This window comes from Microplitis mediator, chromosome 1 (genome assembly GCF_029852145.1).
Source record: "Microplitis mediator isolate UGA2020A chromosome 1, iyMicMedi2.1, whole genome shotgun sequence".
Classification (NCBI taxonomy): Eukaryota; Metazoa; Arthropoda; class Insecta; order Hymenoptera; family Braconidae; genus Microplitis; species Microplitis mediator.
In genome coordinates, this window is record NC_079969.1 from 9,986,772 (window position 1) to 10,011,833 (window position 25,062).

The window sequence follows — 25,062 nt, forward strand, 5'->3', positions numbered from 1 at the left end:
TCTAATTTTCTAATTTATAAACTTCAGGTCCAGTTTTTCAATTAATAATATTTGATCCAATTTTTTAATAGAAAATTTCAGATCTAATTTTCTGATAAAAAATTCCAGATCGAGTTTTTCAATTAAAAATGTTTGATCTAATTTTTTCATCTAAAAAAATTAGATTCAGTTTTAAAATAAAAAATTCAAATTAAAATCACTAATAAAAAATCTCTTAAAAATCAATAGTTTTAATATAAATTTCCTGAATAACCGTTTTAACCTTTTTCCTACAGTTAAGCTCATCTTGAATCTCCCCTAATGACTTACCCTTAGTCTCTGGTACAAACCACTGGATGAAAATAAGTCCCAGAACACACGATGCCGCGAACCACGCAAATGACGCATACATACCACAAGTGTCAGTGACAACTTGGAATATTTTGGAGACAAAAAATGCTAACAGTGAGCCCCAAATATTTGCCATAGATACCGCGACTCCCTTGACGTTGGTCGGAAACAGCTCGCCCAGCATCATGTACGGCAAGGGATTCAGGCCCAAAGCGATTATAAACTCGTACAAAATAACTGAGGCGTCTAATATCCACCCGAGCCCTTTCAAAGGGTAGCCAAGTTCGATTTTCATGACATAAAACGCGCTAGAGATCATCAGAACAATTGCCGCGCAGAAGGTAGTGCTCATTAGCAATGGCCGTCTGCCCAATTTGTCGACCATTACCGCGGCTCCAAGTCCAGCTACCATTTGACAGACGCTCAGGACAATAACCGTGAGACCGGGAGCTAATCCTGATTCACTTGGCTCGACTATTTCTTGGGTGTACGCCTCAATGGCCGCTAATCCGCTGAATTGCAGGATCAATTGAAGTCCGAAGCAGATCGTAAGGGCTTTGCGATTGCCTTCACTGAGAAAGAGGTCCCGGAAGCCTGCCCGGTTGTTCATGTCCATCAGCACGTCTTTGGTCATCTGGTCTAGGTCCTCTTGAAGTCCATTTTTGGTCCTGTACCTTTTAAGGGCCTTGAGAGAGGCCTCAGCTTCTCGATGCTGGTTCTTCATCACCAGAAAATAGGGAGACTCGGGCATCCAAATGAAGCTGCTGAAGAAGACCAAGGGAATTATCAGACAGGAGTAGGCTAGCTCGTGAAAACTGACGAAGGGCCCAATGGCATGGGCATAGAGTTCACCGAAGGTCACCATTAATTTAATAAAAGTTCCGAGGGCCCCGCGGATTCGCTTGTCGGCGATCTCGCCGATGTACATGGGACAGACGACGTAGACGATGCCCGTCCCAAATCCGCTGATAAATCGCGAAGCGTAAAGGTAATAAGCGTTACGGGCGAAGATTATTAAGAGCCAGCCCAATATCAAGGGAAATCCAGCGACTAAAAGACTTCTTTTGCGACCGATCACGTCGACTATAAAAGCTGCTAACAGGTTTCCAGGTACCGAGCCCAGCAAGAAGAATGAGGCGATCCAGGAACTGTCGTCGTTGGTCATTGGAAGATGAGAGTCATCGGATTTTAAGTACGGGAGACTAGGTGAGGTCCAGCCGATGTGACATCCTGCGATCGCCATTGACAGTGTTGCTAAAAATATCAATTTTGGTCACAATTAGCACCAGAATTTTTTTTTAGAAAAATAAATTTGATTTCTGAAAAATTGATAAAATTACCCGTCAAATGAGTACCAACAACAATATATTCCGATCTAGTCACCAATTCATATATTTTATTGTCTCATATTTTATATAACAAGTAATATATTAAATGTGGGTACTCAAACTACCGAAAATTGTATCACGAACACAATTGATCAATCATCAGTGATCATATAAAAACATTTAAAAAATTTAATTTTTATTCCCATACTCATTTTACCCCAGAAATGTCACTATCTTAAAATATATTGATGTGGGTACTCAAACTAACGGAAATTATCTCACAAATACCGTGGTATGATAATTTTTTTTTTTTAAATAAATCTCAAATCACAATTTAAAATTACCTGTAATAGCAGCTAAATACTGAGGCCATTGTTTAGTATCCTGCGTGTTCATCTTCCAAATTTTCTCTCGACTGTTATCACAATAAAAAAAAACATTTATTAAATTACATAATTACAGTAAATAAAAATAATAATTATAATAAAAAATAAAAAACTTACAAAAATGGTAAGAATCAGACACGAATAAATGAAACGTTAACTTTAAGACAGACGTCTACATTAAAAGTAAATTAATCATCAACCCGTGGTTTTATACCCACTGTGATATCACGCGATTCTGCTACTCCCACCGCGGAACTAGTTTTAAATTATTAAGACATTTGTACACAAGCTTATTAGAATTATTATTTATATATATAATTACAATAGATCGCTACCGAATAAATATTATTCGAATAAATTTTTTTTTGGCGCCCATTTGTCGAGGCATATTTTTAAATAATCTATGGCTATTATCTAAGCACCTAATCAAACTTATGATTTTATAAATTTTTCTTTAATAAAAATTATTTTTTTATATAACAACAGACTTTTGTCTATTTGTTTTATGATTAGCTAAATTAATAATTAATCCACTTGTACAAATAAATTATTTAAATTACGAAATTTTATTTTTTATTTTTAGTTTTAAATTTATATATTAAATAATTATAATTTATAGTTATCATTATCTAAGATTTTATTATTCTCTAGAATATTCTGTTTCCTCTAAATAATAAATCAATTATTTTTTATTTTAATTATTTAACTCGTGACAGTAAAAAAAAAAAAAAAAAAAAAATGTAAAACGAGAATTGGCTGAATTGAATCAGTAAAAAAAAAAAAAAAAATATTTCAAATTTTTATTGATTAGAAATTTCTGGATATGACAATTCTATTTTTAGTCGCGGAAGTATTTTTAATGATGGGCACGTATTTTGAAGAGATAATTATCATACTGATAAGATTTTAATAGAAATCAAGAGAAAAATATTGTTTAGTATTTATAGTTTTTATCTTATTGTTAAATAAAATATGTGAATGAGATTAATTGCTAATTTCTGATTCAACTGTGATGTTGTTTGCGAATAATAAGATAAAAATATTTGAACGTAAATATTTAGACGGTCTAATTAATTAATGCTTGTTAAAATATATATAAGCAAAAAAAAGATATCTTAGCACAAGAAATTTTTTGCATTACGAATTGAAAAGAAATTTTTTCTCGTCAAAAAAAGTTTTTGTCTTCAATTTCAAACGCCGGAAATTTCTTGCACCAAGAAATCCTTTTTTTTTTTGTGTATATGTTAAATTTGCGTATACTTATCTTGAGTATATGTCAGCATTTTTTTAAAGTCGGGTTTGAAAGAGCGCTGATAGGTGGCGGTGCAGAGTTTTTTTTTTCGTAGATGGAAAAGTGGAGATTTTTATTTATAGCAAAATCGAATTTCAGTTTTGTAGGAAATTTTTCGGGGAACAAATTTAGTCATAAGAAATTTTTCGATATCTTTAATAGTTTGGCAGTAATTTCAATTTTAAGATTCCAATTCAAAACTTTGGAGAATTTTTATATTTTTTTCAATTATCGAGTATTGAAAATTGAAATCACAGCTTAACTATCAAAGTAATTACAAAATTTGCAATGAATTTTTTTTTAGGAAATTTAATAACGACCAAATTTGTTCCTTATCTCCAATAGTTTGCCAGACATCACTCCCATACTTTACCCGCAATCGCATCCCCAGCACCCATCACCTACTTTACCAACTTCCGTCTCCAAAACCTTCTTGTTACCCATCTTAATTTTAAAACCCATAAATTTTTCACCCATTTCACCGTCGAATAGAAAAAAAAAACTCTACTATAAATAAAAAAATATACAATTTAGCAAAGTGTCCTCGCGATCATTAATTATTTAAATAAATCAGTGAACCGAAAAATAGGTTTCATACTCACACCGCACCCATCAACATATTACGTACTTACACTTCCTGTTACACTGCAACAAACATCTATTTTAAATTTTAAATATCTTCTGCTTATGCTGGAAATCAATAACTTTGACATCGATATAATATCAAAATTCAAATTCAAATCATTTTTTTTTTTTAATTATAATTATAATAATAATAATAATCATAATCATAAAAATAATAATAATAATAATAAATTTTTTTTTCCAACAAATACCCTAACAACTGCCAAGACCCACTTTCAAACGAACAAAGATCTTTTGAAAAACCCGTCTCAAACTGTAACGCCGGTTACTTAAATCTGCTGCAACTTAATACCCCCTCAGGTCGATTCTTTTTTTTTGTAATACATATTTTTTAATATCTATATATATAAACGCCCTTTAAATCTAGGTACTCTTAAACCGTATAACGTACGGATGACAAAGAAAAATATTATTGTAAACAATTATATTAACATTTTTACAAGTTATATATATATTAGACCGATTCAAAAAAATCAAGTTTTTTTTTTTAAAGACACACTCAAAAGTTTCAGTGACATAAAAGAAAACGCCTGTTAAAATTTTAGCCCTTGTGATATTAAGTACTCCCTGATTGCAATTGTCTATTTCCCATTTAAATAACAGGGGGAAATTTTTTTTAAAATGTGGAATTTTATAACTCATCAGTTAATTATTGTACCGGAAAGGTCAATACATATTCTTGTTGGAAATTGAAAGCTCTACAAAAAAGTTCTCAAATAATTTCTCGATAAATTTACTCTTTCAAAAGTTATTCAACGTCAAATTTAAATTCATGGTAAATTTCAATATTATTTAACATTCCTGACAAAAATATCAGTTTTATCACAAAATGTCATATGACTTTTCTTGTAGACCATTTTATTCCCAATAAACTAGCTTTCACCAAGTTTTCGAACTTCGACAATACTCTAGTTATGTTACTCTAGTTATGTGCTTTTAAACGTCAATTTCCGAAGATCGTGTTCCGTCCATTTTTGACCAGTTTTCAAACGAAAAACGATCGATTTTTGACTAAAAGTCGTTTATATATAATTAGCAAAGCACATGAGAAAGAATCATATATTTCTTTGAGTGAAAACCGCGGAATATAATTTTTAATTTTTCCTCAAAATCATTTTACTTAATTTTGAATAAAATTTTCTAAATAAAAATAAATCCTATTAATAGACGACTTAGTGTAAAGAAACATATGGTTTTTTCTCGGATGCTTTGTTAATTATATATAAATGACTGTTAGTCAAAAAATCGATCAATTTCAGTTTTAAGGCTGGTCAGAATTAGTCAAAAAACGAATTTTTTAAAGAAATTGACATTTAAATGCAAATTTCTAAGAAATACTGCCAAATTTTGAAAACTTGGTGGAAGATAATTTTGTGGGAATAAAATGGTCTACAAGAAAAGTCCTATGACATTTTGTGATAAAACTGATATTTTTGTCGGGAATGTTACTAATACGGAAATTTACCATAAATTTAAAATTGACGTTGAATAACTTTTGAAAGACTAAATTTATCGAAAAATTACTTGAGAACTTTTTTGAAGAGCTTTCAATTTCCAACAAGAATATGTATTGACCTTTCCGATACAGTAATTAAATGATGAGTTATGAAATTTTAAATTTTTTTAAAAATTCCCCGTGTTACTTAAATGAGAAATAGATAATTGCAATCAGGGAGTACTTAATATTAATATCAAGAGCTCAAGTTTTAACAGGCGCCTTTTATCTTACTGAAACTTGAGTGTGTCCTTGAAAAAGAAAAAAATACTTGATTTTTTTAATCGGTCTAATATATATATATATCAGTGATTTTATATTTTTTGTAAAAATATTTGATTAAATTTTAGTCGGGGCTGCATTAATTTAAATTTTAACAAGGTTATTAAAACAATTTTTTATTGCACAATTAATTTTTTTTTTTTTAAATGAAGGAAGAAAGAGATTATGGAAAAAATTGAAGATAACTTTGTGTAATACAAAAAAGTGCTTTTGAAATAAAGGATTAAGTGATAATTTATTAAGTTTTGGAAATTCTAAAATTAATTTAAAAAAAGGAAATTTTTAAATTTTAAGGGATTTTTTTAATTATTACTTAAAGTTTTGCTTTGAAATTTTTCTTTTTAGTATATGCATGTATAAATTTATAAACATGAAACATTGTCACGCAGTTGCGACTGCGTAAAAAAAAATCCAGCACTTATCTCTTTTTTCATCTTCAATAAAATTTCAGTGGTCAAAAAATAATTGCAAATTTGCGTGCTTTTGTATAACGATAGAAGTTGTTTTAAATTTTACAAAAATTCGGATAAAAATTTCAAAGAATCCCAAATTATTGAGTTCTTGAAACGAAAATAAAAACATTCAAATCCAAATGCGTGTAAAGTTTTTTTTGTTAACAGACATTTTTACTCAGAAAATCTGTTAAAAATCTCAGTGACATCGATATCATAGAAAAATTTTTTTTTTTTTTAAATTATTTGATTTTCCAAGATTGATAACTGATGGGCAGGTGTGTCTTTTATTTCCTTGGTTTCAGTCTTGGTTTTATTAATTGTATGTATAGGTAAATATATGTAAAAATATATATCTATATATATGTGGGTTACTATTGCGTTGTTTAAATTTAAAGCCAAAGAAAGAACAAAGAGGATGAACGCTTGCCATCTGGGCCCATCGGACATTTACTTGGGTATTTTTATTTTTTTTAACTAAAGTTCCTTTAATGTACTTGGCACTTAGTTGTGCACAACCACTACACTTTGTTACCAACTATTTAGTCCCCAATTTTCAAAGTACTCAAGCCCTTTTAACTTATGTCCAGCTTGAATTTAAAAAAATGCTTCTAAAAACGAACATGATACTGAAGTTAGCCGACGTCTAATAATTTTTAGATTTTTTTAATAATGATAAATTATAAAAAAAAAAAAAATATTTAAAAAAATGCACCAATAGTTTTTTGAGTTTTCGACATGTGCATATTTTTATTTTTGTTTTTTTCGTCTTAGATTTGTTGTTGAAAAAATTCAAAAATTCTTAATTGTCTGTTAACCAAGAATACAAACGGACTCACAAAAACTATTCACGTTATTTTCTATCCAATTGATACAAATTAAAAAAAAAACCCTTAGACCCTTCAACCTATACATCAAAATTAAAAAAAAAGTCAAAATTCTTCAAGAATTTTATTACATTTTCTTTCAGTTTAAACCAACGAAATTTAAATGTTTAAAAAAAATAATTTCATGGACCCATCTTACCCTCATCTTATACTCATTAGTCTTTACCATAAGACCCTAAAATTCCACCTGTGCCCTTGACCAGGTGTCTGTCAGAAATATAATCGCCAGTGTTAAATACAAAAACTAAATAGCGGGTGGTTTTTCTCAGCATGTTTTCTTTATTATTTAAATAATTCATCCAGTGTTATAATGCCTAAGCCATATTGTCAAACAATGACCATGCCCAAGGACATTTTTGAGTCCTCAAAATCTGCATACCAAAAAAATTTCTAAATTTTCACCTAAAAATAGTTATTGTTTGTACTTTAACTGTATATATTCCTCTTATATTTTTTCTCTTCTCCTCTCTTTCTTTTATTTAAAATAAAATGAAATAAAGAACGTCATGTACAAAACCATAGACCATGGGGAAAATAATTTTAGGGGCTCTCTTCCGGGAACTCAATGAGCTAGAGAAAATCCGATGACAATGGGACAAAGAAAATTTTTTTTCTATCCACTACCGTCTGTTATTTTCGATCGAGCATTTCCATTTACATCGTACGTGAACTTGTCATATATACATTTATATATAAAAATTCGTTTTCGTTTTAAGAAACAAAGTTTTAAAAACGGTAGATGTAAACAACTTTTATTTAAATATTAACCCCCTGTTGAAAAACTTGAGCTCCAGATCCAGGTCCAGGTTCTACTCTAAATCTATATCTAATGCAGAGGATAGCAAACAGTTACTAAATAAATGCATTAGGTTTAGTTATATTTATTATGTATATTGTTGATGTGAGTAAGGCTCCATACGACATCAGACATATCCAGAGTGGTCTCCAGCACACGCGTGGACTCGAACCGACAGCAGATGCGCAGCTAAAGAGCTCCGCAGCTGTCCTCCAACAAGTGGTTCTCAATCAGGACCTTTTTTTAGTAACCAGTCCCTTTTTACCCCAAGATCTTTATTCTATATAATAGTCATTCTTTGTCCCTTCAATCTGGATTATTTTTATTTTAAAAACTCCTTTTATTGTTTGAAATTTTTTGGTTATTTTGGGAAATTCGGATGCTGGTTTTTTTTACAGAGAGGGATAGTTTATTGTTGAAGGTTTGATTTAAATGTTGTCATATATTTTTATTAATTTTCTGGGCGGTTTTATTTGTTTTTTTAAATTTGTCTGGCAAAAAAAGTTTGTGGAGGCGGAGTTGATTTTTAAAAAACTATTTTATTTGAATTTTAAAGTTAGCATGTAATTTTTTTTTCTTAAATATTTTGTCTAAAAAAAATTTTTTAAATCTCCACTGAAATAAATTTCAAAAAATTCATTTTTTTTACTGTTTCAAATACTCATTGTTTTCTTCTCCCTCAAAATTTTGAATTTTCTTTACAAAAAAAAAAAAAAAAAAAAAAAAAAATCTCCATTTTCAAATTCAAACTTAAAAAAAAAATATATATATTTTAAAAAAAAACCATTTCTTTGTCTCCACAAAAGACCGGAAACAAAAAACCAACCCAAGATTTATTGCGCAATAAATAAAATTAGATTTACACTTTCTTCTTTTCTTCTCTTACTTTTTTTACAAAAAAAAGTTTCTAAAACGGTTACAAAAATGTCCTCTTGAAAATGCGTTAATTATCCTGAATCCAACGGATTCTTTTCTATTGTGACTCGCGCACGATCTCTTTATCTTTTTTTTTTATTAACTTTATAGATCCAGCATCCATCTTTCATACCCCCACCCCCCACATACTCATACCTGGTGTACCTCTCAGTGAATAAAATAAATAACGAGGGATTAAATGGTGGTTACATGGACATGGACAGCTGATACAACTTTTGGCGGGATCACAGGACGCCTCGTGCCGCCTAGAAAATTACCAAGAGCAAGGGCCCAATCTTCGTATCACCGCATGGATTCTACCTCAGGGTGGGGGTACTGTAGCTGTAGACACAAATAGGAGTGGGGGTACAGTAGGGATTTTGGGGATGAATTTTACAAAGAATATTTTATTTAGTTTTTAAGGTTCGTTACAAATCCCCACTTTTATGCACTAATACAACTCTAAGTTCTGTTATAAATGTATGGATATATATATGGTGGGTATAGTAAACACTAACACATTTTAGTTGACCCGCGACCTAAACTATAGTACTATGCCTTTATTCATGGTGTCCCCCTCGGTGCCCAAAAGGAATAAAGAGCCCCGACACCTGGCTTGTGCCAGCAGTTTCCTCGAGAACGCGCTCGTAAACACATCTCTCTAGTTACCAGTTTATTTTTATTTTTATTTTTTTTTCTTTGTGTTGCCTTTAGATTTTTTTTTTTTTTTAAGTGAATTTTTTTAGTGAAGTGTTTTTATTTATTTGTGTATTTTTGTCACGATTTTTAACTGAGATCGTAATTTTGTGAAAATTTTAATTATTTTTTTAAATTTCAGATTTAAAATTTCAATTTTTTGTCGATTTAAAAAATTCAAATTTTTAAATTTAAACTTTTTGTTTGAATAAAAATTACAAATTTGAAATTTATTATTTTGAATTAAAAGTTTGTAATTTTTTAAGTTTTATATAAAATAGTTAGTAAATAAAAATTATAAAAAAAAAAAAATATGTGACCTCGAAAATAAAAGATAATTTAGTGATTCAGAGATTAGTTCCCTGATTTTAAGTTTAGAGTTTAGACTGACCAAGGTCACTAGGCCACTTATTCCAATAACTTTCTAACCACGTGGTTATGCCTTCAATTTTTTTTTTTGTGTTTAAACCCTTGAAATTAGGGCCTAGTCTGGTGGTTTTATATTTATTATAGTCAGTAAATAACACAGTTTAATTGCATGAAAGATAGGTCGAGATATGTGACAATGTTTGTTTATATTTTTTAATATTGCACTTGTCCCGGCCTATCGTAATGCATATATTACTTCATTAATAAATTCAAATATAAATTTTTTAAATATACATTTATTTAAATTTAAGAAATTAATGGCAGGTGGTGATGAGTGCATTATTTGTAATTTTTAGTATCAAATTGCACTCGTCCCGGCCTGCTTTTATTTTCTATTTCATCGTATACATTTTATATATATATACATTCACAAAATTTTATTTTACAATTAAATTTAAATTATTTTTTAATGAGATGAAATATTTATTTTTTTGTCAGTCTCATTAAAAAAAAAAACTGCATGCTAAATTTTTTTTTCAAAAATTCTTTAATGAGTCGAAAAAAAAATTTTTAATTCATTTTAAATAATAGTCTATTGTGTGTCAAGGAATAAAACGAAACGATTTCAGATGAAAGTGAAGTTGGCTGCAAGAGCCAAAGGCGAGAGCTGATACCGCATTAAATTTGAATTCTGTTATATTTCGCGGCAAATTTTAAATGCCTGTTTTCATAATACAGTTTTAGAATTATAAGAGTGAGGTAAAAGACCTAGTACCTGATCAGGGACTAGTTTTTTTATATGTATGTTTATAAATATAGATATATAAATATACATGGATGGGTATAAGGTCTTTTGTCTTGGATACAAGAAAATTTTAGGTCAATAGTATAAATAAAAATTAAATTTAATTATCCTCCTCAGTCCCGAGGCATTATTTTGTTTGCTATTTGAATAATTTTTTATAAGTATACTTATGGACCTTTTAGGAAACAAACGAACGTATTATATTATTTATAATTTATAGTTTGTAAAGTCATCTATTTTAAAGCTGTAGCAAAAATTATTTTTATGGTTCAGTAAACGGCGGCTAGTTGGCAATGCTGGCAAAATTGACCCCATAGGGGGCGTCAGGATCGAGGAGGTTATAATGCGGTTTTATCAGGATTTTAAATGAAATAATTTTTAGCGGGTATAAAATTAGACGTTTTTTTGTTTTTTTACTTTAATAAAAATGTATAATTTTTTAACCTAAAAATTTATTAGTCTCAAAGGTTTCATTTCAATGGTCTGAAGTTGGCGTATTTTGAATAGAAATTAAAATTCTAGTTTCAATGCAGGCAACATGAAAAAAATTTTCGTTACTTAATTTTAAGAAAAAAATTAAATTTAAAAAATTTTATAAAATAATTTAAATATTTAATTTCGATTAAAAATTTTTTTAAGTAATTTTAAGTAAAGACTCTAATTTATAAAATTTTATAATTAATTTTAGAAAAATAGTCTAATTAAAATTTTTTTTCGTGTAATTTTAAGAAAAACAATCTAATTAATGAAATTTTATGAATAGTTTTAATAAAAAAATTTAATGTTAAGCCAAAAATTGTAATAATTTATCTACTGATAATAATAATAATAAAAAAAATTTGAACAATTGAACAAGTTTTTATTTGTTGTTTAAAAAAAAAAAGAGAATCCTTCCCTTTTAAAAAATCAGAGGTCCCACGGTTTTAAAAACACCTGGTACATATTATTATTTCTCTTTTACTCCTTGTTACCTTGTCCCTTATCCTGTCTGCCTCAACTCCCATTACTCCCTTTACTTAACTTATTAGTCTTCTCTTTCTTAATTCTATTTAAATGTAGAGGAAAGTAAATAAAAGTTTTAGCAAACTGAACCTTTTACTTAACGAATATAATCAAAGAGTACAACAGAGACAGATTTATAAATAAAAACTAAAGCTCAGTCTAAATTCTCAATGAATTAAATCCTCTTTAATATACATAAACTTTATTCCTTTTATGATTAAAAAAAAAAAGGTCACATCTTTTATCATCATTATTATTATTTTTTACCCTTTCAATTCATATGCTAACACAATAACTTATGAATCTTAAGAAAATATTCTTCTTTAACCAGCTGTCAGACCTCTTTTTTAATAACACAAATTTATTATTTAAATAAACTTTTTTTTTTTACCAAAGGGTCTGAATAAATTACGCGAGTTGGCAAATTTTTTAAATTTTTATTTTTGGAGGGAAAATTTAAACAAAGAAACAAAAAATTTAACGCTTAAAATTTTTTTTATAATGTATCAGACATCAGACAAATTTAAAATTATTAATAAATAGAGGAAATATTGAATAAAATAAAATTTTAAATAAATGCATATTTAAAAAATTTTGAAATTCATAAGTGCATTTTTCAAAAACATTATTTTTTTAATTATTTACTCTATTTATTTATAATTTAAAATTTTTCTGATGTCTTCTACATTCACACTCGTTTATTATGATACTGAAAGTACCCGACGTCTAATAATTTTTTTGGTTCTTTTAAAAGCGATATTTTTTAAAAAATAAATATTTCAAAAAATTGCACTTGAATTTCTTTTAATTTTCTACATGTGGATATTTTTATTTTATTTTTTTTTCGTAATTGATTTGATGAAAAAAGAAATCTAAAAATTGTTAATTGTCTGCTAACTTCAGGATCATCGTTTATTTGGATCTAGTGTCTAAGGGATTGAGGTGAAGTTAAACTAAAGAGGAGTTTTTTTGTAGGAAATTTAGTTAACTAAAAATTTATCTCAATGAAATTTCTTCATGTCGAATAATTGACTCGCAATTACAAATCCCCTACAAAACTAAACTGACAAAAAAATCAATTATTTAAAAAACGCGCTAAAATTTGAAATTCAAAGTTAAATATCCATCTGACGTAAAAGATCCACAGGACTTTTTTTATCCGTCAAAAATTTCTTTAAGAATTGATCCTACCACATTTTTTCTATCTCACCAGCTTTCCCCAATTTCTCTTCAAACAACAAAGAACTATATCCTGCTCCGATTTAAATCTTTTTTTAAAATCTCCCCGTTCCAGGTGTCTCATATTTTATATAAATGAAACAATAATAATAATAATAATGATAATAATAATAATAATAATAATAATAATAATAATAATAATAATAATAATCAATAAATAAATAATATATGACATTAAATAAAATAACCTGTTGAAAAAAAATAATAACGACTTTATAAACAAGTTTTTTTTTCTTTATATTTATTATTATTATTATTTCTTTGTTGCGCATAGTTGTGTAATAAAATTTATAGGATTTAATATTATAATAATATATATACTGATGCGTAGTATACGACCCTTTTTTCTTTGTAACCTCGAGTTTGAGAGTTGAGGGGTGACAAAATTTCTTCTTTCCCCTATTGAAATAAAATATATATATGTATATATATATATATATATATAGTGCAGAGAATAACAACGACGTATGTTGGTTGAATTTGACCTGTTTAACGATTTTGTTTCGGGCAGGTGATGATCCACCACTTGGTCGAGAACCATCACATGTTTTATTTCTTTTTTCTTTGTCCCTAGTTTTTTTTTTAAATATATATGTATATATGTATAATTATATAATAACAATTACTAGTATTATTATTATTATAAATTTTTTATGAGGGTTAAAAATTGCAAATTTTTGTTTACGTTTTATTTTTATATATTTTTAGAGTAATATCTTTATAATGGAAATTGGGGATGAAGGAATGAAAATAGGAAAAAAATTTATAAATATGATTTTGTAGGAAATCTAATTCTGGATAAAAAAGTCTTGAGAAGATTTTTTGTAGGTCTCATATTTTAACAGCTATATTTATATTTTTATTTGAGGAATTTTTTTTTAAAGATATTGATCAGATGGAATTTAAATGGTGAGTTAAATATCAAACATACGATAAGAAGTTACTGAAATAAATTTTTATAGAATTTTGACAAAAAAGATTTCTTTGGTTTTTTTGATAAATCCAAAATAATTAACAGGAAATTTTAACTAAAGTTTCGATTAATTTATAAATTACGGAAAAATAGTTGATTTAAATTTTTTTGGGGTAATTTATATTCCAAGTAAACTGTCAATTTTTGTAAGAAATTTATTGATAAACATGACTAATAAAATATGAAAAATACAAACAAATTGCAAAGGACCTGTTTCATAGAGAACTAAATTTCCTACACGTAAAGAAAAAATGGGAATTTTTCCAATTTTGCTCAGGGGAAATTCCTTTGTTGACATAGCAAGTTTTGCTCTATCAACGTAGGAAATTTTACTAGAAAAAAATGAGAATATAATGATATTTTATAGAAATTTTACCCACATATTATAGGGATGTCTTCTATATTATCATTAGAAAAATTTCCATGTAGACATAGAAAAATTCCTCTGTTAACATTCCTAAAATTCCTATATTGACATGGGTATTTTTACTATGTCAGCATAGAAATTTTTCGTATGTTACCAGAGTAATTTCTTCTATATTGACATAGGAATTTTTCCTAGGGTGGCAAAGGAAAAATTCCTCTGTTAACATAGGAAATATTCCTACGTTGACGTAGTAAAAATGACTATGTTGTCATAGGAAAAATTTGTATGTCAACATGAAAAAAATTGCTATGTTGCATAGGAAAAGTCCGTAGGAAACTAAAACTAACAGACTACTAAATATTTTGGTCATTATTATCATTTAGGCCTTAAAGCGATAAAATAGAGATGTGTGAAAGTTTTAAGGTATACGAAAATAGAGTTTCAAAGTTTTCGAAAAAATTTTGTGTAATCTAATTAAAATTTTTTTGTAACACCTACCAATGAACAAATGTTTTTATAAATTCAATTAATATAAACGGGTACGTAAAAGTCAATTACATCGCGTTTCCGACAGTATATAATCATCAATTCAATTAATTAATTACGTAAAAAAACCATCAGTTTACAAATGTTTCATTTTTACATATATGGGAATTTCTACTTCGTTAACTTAGGAATAATTTCTGTGTGACATAGTTACAATTTATGTGTTGACATAGTAAAACTTACAACAACAAAGGAATTTTCCCTATCAGGGGTTATCAAATGTTTTTCGGCCGAGTTTTTTTTGCAAACAAAATCTGTAAATACAAAATACAGACTGTACATCGATGCACTACTGTCTAATCTAGCGATGTTTCTTCAATTATTTGATAATATTCGTTTGTTTAAGAGGAAAACTCGGCCAAAGTTTCCATTTACTGCACAAGTGCAACAAAGATAGTACCGTTCTTGGACTTGAGTGTAACAGAGATAAGTGCGAACTCCTGTTAAGTAAAAAATGGAAAACTTCCCACTTTTTCTCTCCGTATACTAAAAAAATTTTTTTTTTTTTGTGAATTTTAATCGGAAGGGGTCTACACTATACCATAAAAATCAGCGTTGTAACAGACCAATTATTTGCGAAGTTATAAACAATCAAAGTTGGTATTTAAATTTATACCCCCCCCCCAATCCACGTTTTTCAACCTTCAATTTTTTATATTTCGGGTAAAAAATTTTTTAGGTTTATAAAATTTTTGATAGGAGTAGAAGAGACAAATCTATCGGTCTATATATTTCATGTTCTAATGCGATTTTTTTAAACACAAGTTATTCATGTTTTAAATTTAAGGTCAATACTTTATGACCAGATAGTAGATAATTATTTCAGTAAATGTTTACCCTATTACTGATAGATAACGAGTTATAAAAATTAAAAGTTAAATTTAACAATTTATTTATAAATTCAAGGAGTGTCAGTTTTATTTCAATTTTATTCCTCTATTTATTAGAGCGAAACATTTTCAATAATAATAATAATTGTGTCAAAATTTATTGCCAAAGATTTTGTAATTTTTTTTCTCAACTTGAATTTTAAATTTCAAGGCTAAAATTTGAATTAAATATATTTTGATATTTATTTATAGATAATAGATCAAGAATACTCAGTTTGGTATTTATTATTTACAAGGACAAAAGTTCAAAGTTTTTTAAAAATTATGACAAAAAAAAAAGTAATTTCACATTTAATTATTTATTTAATGCATAAAAGTATTGCTGTGATAATTAAAAAATACAATAGTAATTAAAATTTAAAAAAGTAAAAATGAAAATTACAGTAAATTATTTATAAAAAAAATATTAAAATAATTTCAGTGGTTTATTTTAATGGAGTATTATATAATGTACAATTTATAGTAACAATTGATATGAGTAATTTAAGCAAGCATCTGCATAATTAATTATTAAAGCGATAGTGAGTGATAAAAATGTATAGAGTAATTTAAACTAGATTCATTTTTTAAAATTTTTTTTTAAATGGAAATTGTAGGGTGACATTGGGTTTGGGAAAAAAGTTGTGAGAAAATTTTTTGTAGAGAATTTTATGGCCAACAAAAATGGTTCTGATGACTTTTGATGTTCCTTTGATAGTTTGGAAGAAAATTTTTTTTTTTTTTTAATTTTATGGAGAACCAAAATGGTGAGAAATTTCACCCAATCTTTGATAGTTTATGGGTAATTTTTATTTTTAAATAAAAAAATTTTTATGACCTCTGAGAACTGAATACTTTAAATAAAAATTGTGACCTAAATATTAAATTTTCGTCAAAATTTAATTTCCTACAACTGACTTTTTTTACCATTTTTACTATACCTCTAATAATTACCTCAGATAACTCGTAAACTACTGGGTTTAGCAAAAAAGTTCACGAGTACTTTTTTGTAGGAAACTTAATTTTCTACAAAAAAAGTATGATTGATTTTGTGTGTAAACTCAGAAGTTTAAAAGATATTTCAATTTAACGTACTTGCTAAAAAAAATTTAAAAACTATTTCAATTAAAAGTTGTAATTAAGATTATTTTAAAACTAATTACTTTATTTTAGTAACTATTGGGTTTAGAAAAAAATTTTCAGTACTTTTTTATAGGAAATTAAGTTCCCTGCAAATTTATCTCAGTACTTTTTTATCGTATCTTTGATAGTTCAATCAGAAACTCAATTCCAAGCACCATAAATAAGTTTTTCATATTTTTTTAACTTTTCAAACATAAAATTAAAAATATCTACTAAACTATCAAAGATACCTCAAAAACATATTGATGTAAATCTACAGCAAATTAAATTCTCTACAAAAAAGATTTCATTAATTTTTTCCTAAACCCAACAGCTGATCCGTAATGTAAATTGAAAGAAAAAAAAAAAACACTTGAGTAACGTATTTTAATGGGCATTCAAAAAATAACAACAATAATAATAATTTAATTAGAGCACGTTATTATTAAGGGTAGTCATTTAATCATTAGTTAACTTGTCATTAATATTGTGACCTGCTGGAACTTTTATTATTATTTATATTTGTTATTTAATTTATTACAGCGACTTAAGATTTATTTTCAGGCCACCATAAATTTTTAAACTAAACTGTAATAATTCTGATAATTAATAAATAATTAGTAGACGAGTAATTAAATTTTTAATGAAATAGACACACGATTTAGACTCCGCCAAAATATTACTACCTCTCGGTCGCTTAAAACAAAAATATCTCATAAACTATCAAAAATCCCCACAGACTCTTGATTTTTTTTGCAGCCCAAAAAATTTCCAACGACTTTATTCCCATACATTTTTATCATATCTTCCCCTCCACGCCTCTAAATCTTTCAAACTACTCAGTTCATATATATTTACTCATACTTCTCACTCTCTCTATATATATATTTTTATATTTTCATAGATTTATTAGATACATAAATGCTAAGTCCTCAACCTTAATCAGTCAATTAAAAAAAAAAATTTAATTTCCTACATAAACTTCACTTTAAACTCATATATATATATCTATATATATTTATTAATTAATAATTAATGATTAATAGTTATAGTCAATAGTGTAATAAAATATCCGATTATTTTTATTCTTTTTTATGGGCTCAATAAATTTTTTTATCCTCGAACTACTAAAGGCGCATTGAGGCTTTTTTTCATCTGCTTTTAATTTATTATTATCAATTAATTAAATAATTAATAATAATTATTATAATTGTAGGTATTAGTGGCTGACTAGAGCACACACTAAACTAATAGAAAAAAATTTTTTTCATTATGATTATTAATCTCCAATTGATGACTGTTTGATTAAAAAAAAAAAATTATCGGTAGATTTAGGGCTGATTAATTAATTAATTAATTAATATAGATAATTATGACGAGGGAATACGGCTCTCGCAGCTTTTTCATGGGGATCCAGTTGATTACGATAGCGTCTTGCTAGAAATGCTGCTATCACCTGAAGATAATTAATTTATTATTTAATTAATTGATGATTTTTTTTTTATTGGTTTGAGGAGAGATTTTAGTCGTCATGTTTTATTACTTTTGTTTGTAGAGGGTTAAATATTGCTCGGGGGTGAAAGTGAAAAGGAAGTTTTTTGAGGGAAATTTTATGGGGAACAAGAAGGGTTCTGAGGAATTTTATGGTATCTTTCATAGTTAGGGAGGAAATTTGACTTTTAGTTAAAAAAATTCTAAGGGGATTTTTAGGTTGAGTGATCTCGAGTTTAATTATGGGGAAATTTATGGGTTAAGGTGAAAAGTGAAAAGAGATTATTTTGTGGGAAATTTCATGGGGAACAAAAAAGATTATGACGAATTTTATGGTATCTTTGATAGTTAGGGAGGAAATTTGATTTTTAGTAAAAAAATTTTAAGGGGTTTTTTAGGTTGTGTGATTTCGAGTTTAATTATGGGGAAATTTATGGGTTTAGGTGAAAAGTGATAAGAAATTTTTTTGTGGGAAATTTTATAGAGAACAAAAAAAGTCATGATAAATTTTTTTATAATTTTGATAGTTTATGAGAAATTTTGATTTTTAAATAAGAAATTCTATGGAGATTTTTAGGTTGTGTGATTGTGAGGAATTTTATGAATTTGTATAAAAAATGGGAACCTTTTTTATTCAAAATTTTATGACAAACAAATTTTTCTCATATTTTTTAAAAATAACCGATAATTTAAATTTCAATGAAAGAAAAATTATAGAGCTTGAATTCATCCATATTTTTAAATAACATCAGTACTTAAGTTTAAAATAACTCATAAACTATCGAGGATACATAAAAATTCATCAGAATCTTTTTTGTAGCCAATAAAATTTCCTACAAAAACTTTCCAGTAAACTTTTTTCCCAGCACAATATTTAACTCGCAATTTAAATTTAAAATCTCTCGTCAATAACTAAGTTAACGGAGTAGGTGTATTAATGATGAAAGTGTTAAGTGTTAAAAAAAAATGTGTTAACATAATTAAAATAGTATAATGAGTGTAATAAGCACCCACCATCTATTTAAAAATTGGTGCGAGGTGACAGGGGACATTGTAATGGTATTAGACTAGAGAAAAGCACTAGGATTAGCCCGTGGGTCTTTTTGGTTCCTGTATCGCACCGTCAACCATACACCGACAAACTATAATAAATTATTAAATTAAATTTGTTAATTCATTAAAACCATAACCTAACCCACTCCCTTGCCCATTAATTCATTAATTAATAAATAATTAAGCAGATTTTTAATTTATTACCTCTGTGAAGCTAAAGAAGAGACCGATCCCACCGCAGAGTTTGAATGCGTGGTCGATAGTTGACTGCAATTTTTCCATGCACGGCTTGCACTTGCACTGCGATGTCGGGTCTGTCCAACTCTCGGGACAACAAATTTTCTGAACCAAACAAAAAAAATTCATATTTTTTTTTATCCAGAGCTAAATCCAAACCACAGCCGCAAGATTATTAATTTTTTTAAAAACTAAAACTTTTCTCGGGAATTATTAGACCGATTTAAATGAAAAAATTTTTACTTAGCATTCAATCCTCTAGCCCTCAGATCACTCCTATATAAAAGTGAGGCAATATGACCAGTATATTTTTATCAGATTTAATGGAAATCTAACTATTGCATTCGTTCGCATGTTGACACTTTTCAAAAATTTTACCATTTTCTGTCTTATCTGGTCATGCAGGATTCAAAAATACCATTGGTTCAAAAGTATATATATATTATGTATTTATATATATAAGATATGACGCGTCGTTCTCACACGATAACGACCACAATTTTACACCGATCTAATGAAACTTCGTACACTTATTCTTTAGTTAAAGAGCTCGGTTCAATTCAAAGATGAGTTAAATCGGCCAGAAAGTTTAGAAGTTATAATCTTTTGGAATTTTTTTAATTTTTCAAAAAAATCGACTTTTGTTGATTTATCGTCAAATAACTTCTGAACTAAAAAAGTTCATTTTTTTCAGGTGTATGCATCTTATAGTTCATTCAATTATCTTTAATTTGTGCTATATTACTTGTTTTTTTGATCATTTCTTCTAATAGTTTCATGAATTTTATAATTTTTTTTAAATTAGAAATTTTTTTTAATACATAATAGTAATACATAATAGTTGAGTCTCGTTAATTATGTGGTGTAACTCATTGAACGAGCTTTAATTTTCACTACTATACTTTTATAATAGGGGCATGTTCAAAAATTCACTCTGGAAGAGAAATATGCAACTCCTGCGTTCGGAAATATTATCTGGTCAAACCAGAGGAACGATTTGGCATTACCATGCGTTCATAAACTCTAAGGAGAAGGTAAATGTGGTGTCAGGTATTCTTTCGTTCCTCTGGTTTAAAGTGAGCCACGTGACTTTCCAGTTACTAACCATCTGGATGAGTATTTTTTAATCTCCAGAGTGTATTTTTGAACACGTCCCAGATGGTTAGTAAGTGGAAAAACACCTGGTTTGATTAAACCAGAGGAACGAAAAAATACCTGATACTTTAACCAGAGAATATTTCTGAACGCAGAAGTTGCATTTCTCTTCCAGAGTAAATTTCTGAACATGCCCCAGGTATTATTTCATTACTCTGATTTTAATTAAACCGCGTGACTTTCCAGTTACTAATCATCTGAATAAATAATTATCATTCTCCAGTGTTTTTTTTAAACACGCCCTAGCTTTTTCTTAAATAAAAATTATCTGTTTATTTATTGAAATTTAGCTGTTTAATTTGTTTTTATAATTTTCCCTAAATTTGTAGAACTGCTTTAATTAAGTTATTGCCGTGTAACACTTTTTAAATCTTAACATCTCAAATCAAGTGGTTACATCAAATTTTGTTAAATTTATTGTGTCGTTGAGAATTTTTGACCTCGAAATTTATGAAAAATATCGAAAAAAAATGTTTAAATTCAATCCTATCATAAGGGGGGAGAGGGGTCGGAGATACAAAAAAAAGAGGATATTTTTGTGATTTTTTTTTTGCCGAGTACCTTCGTTATGAAAATTATTAGAACTTGTGACATTATTAAGCATCATTCCAAGAATATTCTGCTAAATTTTCATAAAAAAATATTGAAAAATAAGCCTGTGATAGTGGGGAGAGCCGAGTTACCTTAAAAAAAAGTATTCATGCCGTAGGCAGGATAACTCATGACTGTCTCATCTTAAATAAAAAAACCAAAAAGATTTCTGTAGTACATAAGTTTATCTTGGATTTGAACGAAGGAATACACAAAATATTCATTTTTGAATTTTTGGTAAAGGTGCAATCAAAAACTTCTGATTTCTACCAAAAATTGCTCCTTTTGTTTAATTTAAAAATAAGTAGTCATTGAAAAAAAAAAATCTTCCGTTCAAATCCAAGATACTTATGCACTAAAGAAATCTTTTTGGTTTTTTTATTTCAGATGAGGCAGTCATGAGTTATCCTGCCTACGGCATGAATACTTTTTTTTAAGGTAACTCGGCTCTCCCCACTATCACAGGCTTATTTTTCAATATTTTTTGATGAAAATTTAGCAGAATATTCTTGGAATGTTGCTCAATAATGTCACAAATTTTAAGAATTTTAATAAAGAAAGTACTCTGAAAAAAAAAAAATCACAAAAATATCCTCTTTTTATTGTATCTCAGGCCCCTTTCCCCCCTTAAAACTTGTAAATAAACAAATAACAAGAAATCTACTTCCATTTCGGATGCCAAATGGCCTTTTTCAAATTAAAAAATTTGTAAATCTCATTTTATTATTTTTACGATATCTCCGGCTCTAATTATTCAAACTAAATGATTTTTTTTTTGCTCAACAAAAGAGACTAAAAACACGATAGGCTCATTAGTGAAGCTTCAATTATTAATTAACGTGACCAAAAAAATAAATTACTCGCCCAAATAATAAAAATTAATTATTTATAATATTTTTATGGAATATTTAATTAATATGTCAGTTCAGAAATTTTTTTTTTTAATTCTCTCTCCAGGATCTCGTTTCTCCAGACCCAGAGGTGCCAAATTGCATTTTAAATTCACAGATATAAAAAATAAAAATAAATTAAACGCCATTAATGATTTTTTTTGTACTTAATTGATGATCATTAAATAATCACGATAATGATAACGATTTTTTTTGGTTATTTACTTAAAAAAAAAATAATAAAACACTCGGATAAATGCGAAGACACTAAGTGCGATCTGCTGGAACGACAATTTAACCGTTTGTTTATTTTATTTTAAATAAATTTATTGATAATAAAATTACCGTGACAGCTTCACATGACGGGTGGTCTTTGTTAGGTTCAAATCCGCTGGTATCAGTGTCATTAAATCCACAGCAGTCAAAATTCGCCTGGACTTTGGCTTTCAAATCCATTCCGACGTGTTTCCATCCCTTGTAAAAATAATTAATTAATAAAATATTTAATTGATTAATTAATTAATTGTTTAATAAATAAAATACATACTTGTTCAGCTAATTGTTCCTGTTGTTTAGCATTAACAGCAAGACATGCGCAAGCAATGCTGAATTGTACCAAGAACAATAGGAACAAAATTAACATGTACTGATAAATTAATTAAGGAATAATTAATTAATTTATAAATTTATTCGTTTAATTATTAAGTGGCTGTAAATTTTCAAAAGTCAACTAACGAGATGATATATATGATGAGTAAATATTTATATGAGGATTAAATTGTCGAGTTTGTAAAAGGATACGAAAAACAGAAGAACTTGGTGATGTTTTACGGCTCCGATTAGACCCAGTATTGATATTAAGATTAAAATTACTCCGCATGCTAAAATTCCACCAATTATTGGTAAGTTTGTTACCAACGCTGAGGCGCGACCGTAGACTGCGACTCCAATTAATATGAATGCCACCACCTGTAATTATTTATTTTTTTTTAAATTTGCCGCTGAGGAACTGAATCAGAAAGAAATTGAGGGAAAGAAATAAAAATGGGGAAAATTTTCAACTTTGATAGTGAGACGGTAATTTTTTTTTTCGTAATCGGAGTCGGGGTGGGAGTTGGAAATTTTTTATTGGGAATTTTAAAATTCGATTAATGGGGAAATTAAAATTTTATCTGTGATTTTTTATGGGAAATTTAATTCTGTGCAAAAATGATGCTGATTAATTTTTATTTTGATCGACTAATTTGGTTATAAAAAAATTTTGAATTTAAATTGTGAAAAAAATGAATAATAATTATTGTTAAGGAAATTTTTGAGTTTAAATATTTAATTTTCGTCTAAATTATCAAAAACATGAAAATTATATCTCAGTATTTATTTACAGAAAATTTAATTCTCTACACAAAAGGTCCTGATATATTTTTGTTTCGATCTGATAGTTTGGTTGCAATAATAATTTTGAAAAATTGTTATCATTTCTCACTATTAAAATCGTTATTTATATAAATATATATATAAGTATATAATATATGTAGATTAATTTAATCTACAAGTGGAAATGATGCTGTATAAAATTATTCAATTGATGACCATATATATACATATATATATATATATATATGTATATGTAGAAAAAAAAGTTATACTTACAATATATAATATATTTAGGGCCGTGAGGGCATTTTTTGAGCAGGTGAAACCCCCGCACATTTTTTTATTTAAAATTTAAAAAAATATAATGCAATTTTAATTAAAAATTATTTAATTAAAATTCCGACGGTTGTCAAAAAATGTATTGACGTTTCGAGAAGTTTGTTTTACATAAATAAAATAAAATAAAATAAACTAAACTACTTGTTTATTTATTTAACTCGCGGCTAATTGTTTGCGCTCTTGTTATTTATACTTTTTTTTTTATATATATATTTATTTTTATATATTCGCTTTATTATTAAGACAATGAACTGCAATAAACCTTTCACGAACAATGCCAGGTCTTGACTGATACTGATTGACCTGTGAATAAAAAAAAAAATCGATATCTCGAATTAACGAGTTTGTTTTTTCCGCCATTATGGCGCAGGCGCGCGCGGGAAAATTTGAATTTATTTAATTATGGATTTATTATTTTTAGGTATATATCTATGGTTCCGTAATAAATTATCCGAAAACAAAATAACCGCGTCAAAATATCCGAAGACAAAATAATCGTAACAAAATATTCGCGACAAAATAACCGCAAACAAAATAACCGCAGACAAAATAACCACATGACAAAATAACCGCACGATGAAATATCCGCGGGCAAAATAACCACCGGCAAGACGTCCTCACGATAAAATAACCACATGACATGATGTCTGCGCGATAAAATTTCCCGGAAAAATTAAATCAGTTGACGAAGCAACCATGATAAAATAGCTGTACGGTCAAATATCAGTCGCCAAAAAAACGTCAAATCGATATATTTAAATAATTAATTAATAATGATTAATTAGGAATTATCAAGCAAGTTTTGACAAGTTTATTATTATTGAAGTATACAATAATAATTTTAATATATAACAATATTATTAATGATTTGCAAATATAATGATCTTATGACATAAATATTTTAATTCATAAATACATTCAAATCATCGAGTATACATTTTTCATGGTTAAATTACATTTCAACAGTCATTTATGGTTATTGTATGTGCGCAATTACAAAAATACACCCACACACAAGATAGCTGTGAAAAATAGCGCCCTTTTTTCACGAATTTTATATGTGTGCGATTACAAAAATGTACCGACACACAAAAAAGGTATGAAAAATAGCATCCTTTTTTCTCGAATTTTGTGTGT

At 27.8% G+C, this 25,062-nt stretch overlaps 2 protein-coding genes across 3 annotated transcripts; both read right to left on the reverse strand.

The window, feature by feature from the left end:
* Window positions 1–176: 176 nt before the first annotated feature.
* Window positions 177–2,292, reverse strand: LOC130666977 (facilitated trehalose transporter Tret1-like). The gene is made up of 3 exons (XM_057468365.1): window positions 2,162–2,292; window positions 2,003–2,073; window positions 177–1,584 (listed from the first exon to the last, which is right to left on the reverse strand). Exons 2-3 carry the CDS (start codon window positions 2,052–2,054, stop codon window positions 215–217), a joined length of 1,422 nt encoding a protein of 473 aa, XP_057324348.1. The 5' UTR covers window positions 2,055–2,073; window positions 2,162–2,292; the 3' UTR covers window positions 177–214.
* A 13,814-nt stretch (window positions 2,293–16,106) lies between these two features.
* On the reverse strand, window positions 16,107–24,218 carry LOC130670641 (tetraspanin-13). Of its 2 annotated transcripts, XM_057474096.1 has the most exons (7): window positions 23,863–24,218; window positions 23,014–23,181; window positions 22,760–22,858; window positions 22,558–22,686; window positions 19,544–19,681; window positions 19,301–19,428; window positions 16,107–18,251 (listed from the first exon to the last, which is right to left on the reverse strand). In XM_057474096.1, exons 1-6 carry the CDS (start codon window positions 23,920–23,922, stop codon window positions 19,354–19,356), a joined length of 669 nt encoding a protein of 222 aa, XP_057330079.1. In that variant the 5' UTR covers window positions 23,923–24,218; the 3' UTR covers window positions 16,107–18,251; window positions 19,301–19,353. The 2 variants fall into 2 exon arrangements, with proteins under 2 accessions (XP_057330079.1, XP_057330072.1); XM_057474089.1 differs by lacking the exon at window positions 19,301–19,428.
* Window positions 24,219–25,062: the final 844 nt, after the last annotated feature.

Excerpts from the sequence above, each read along its gene's own strand:
- LOC130670641 (XM_057474089.1), bottom strand. The coding sequence starts at position 23,922 with ATGTGCGGGGGTTTCACCTGCTCAAAAAATGCCCTCACGGCCCTAAAT. Across the intron at positions 19,682-22,557 it reads CGTCATGTGAAGCTGTCACG|AAAATTTGTTGTCCCGAGAG; the intron begins GTAATTTTATTA and ends TGTTTGGTTCAG. Across the intron at positions 18,252-19,543 it reads TCTTCTTTAGCTTCACAGAG|GTGATAGCAGCATTTCTAGC; the intron begins GTAATAAATTAA and ends AATTATCTTCAG.
- LOC130666977 (XM_057468365.1), bottom strand. The coding sequence starts at position 2,054 with ATGAACACGCAGGATACTAAACAATGGCCTCAGTATTTAGCTGCTATT. Across the intron at positions 1,585-2,002 it reads GTATTTAGCTGCTATTACAG|CAACACTGTCAATGGCGATC; the intron begins GTAATTTTAAAT and ends TGATATTTTTAG.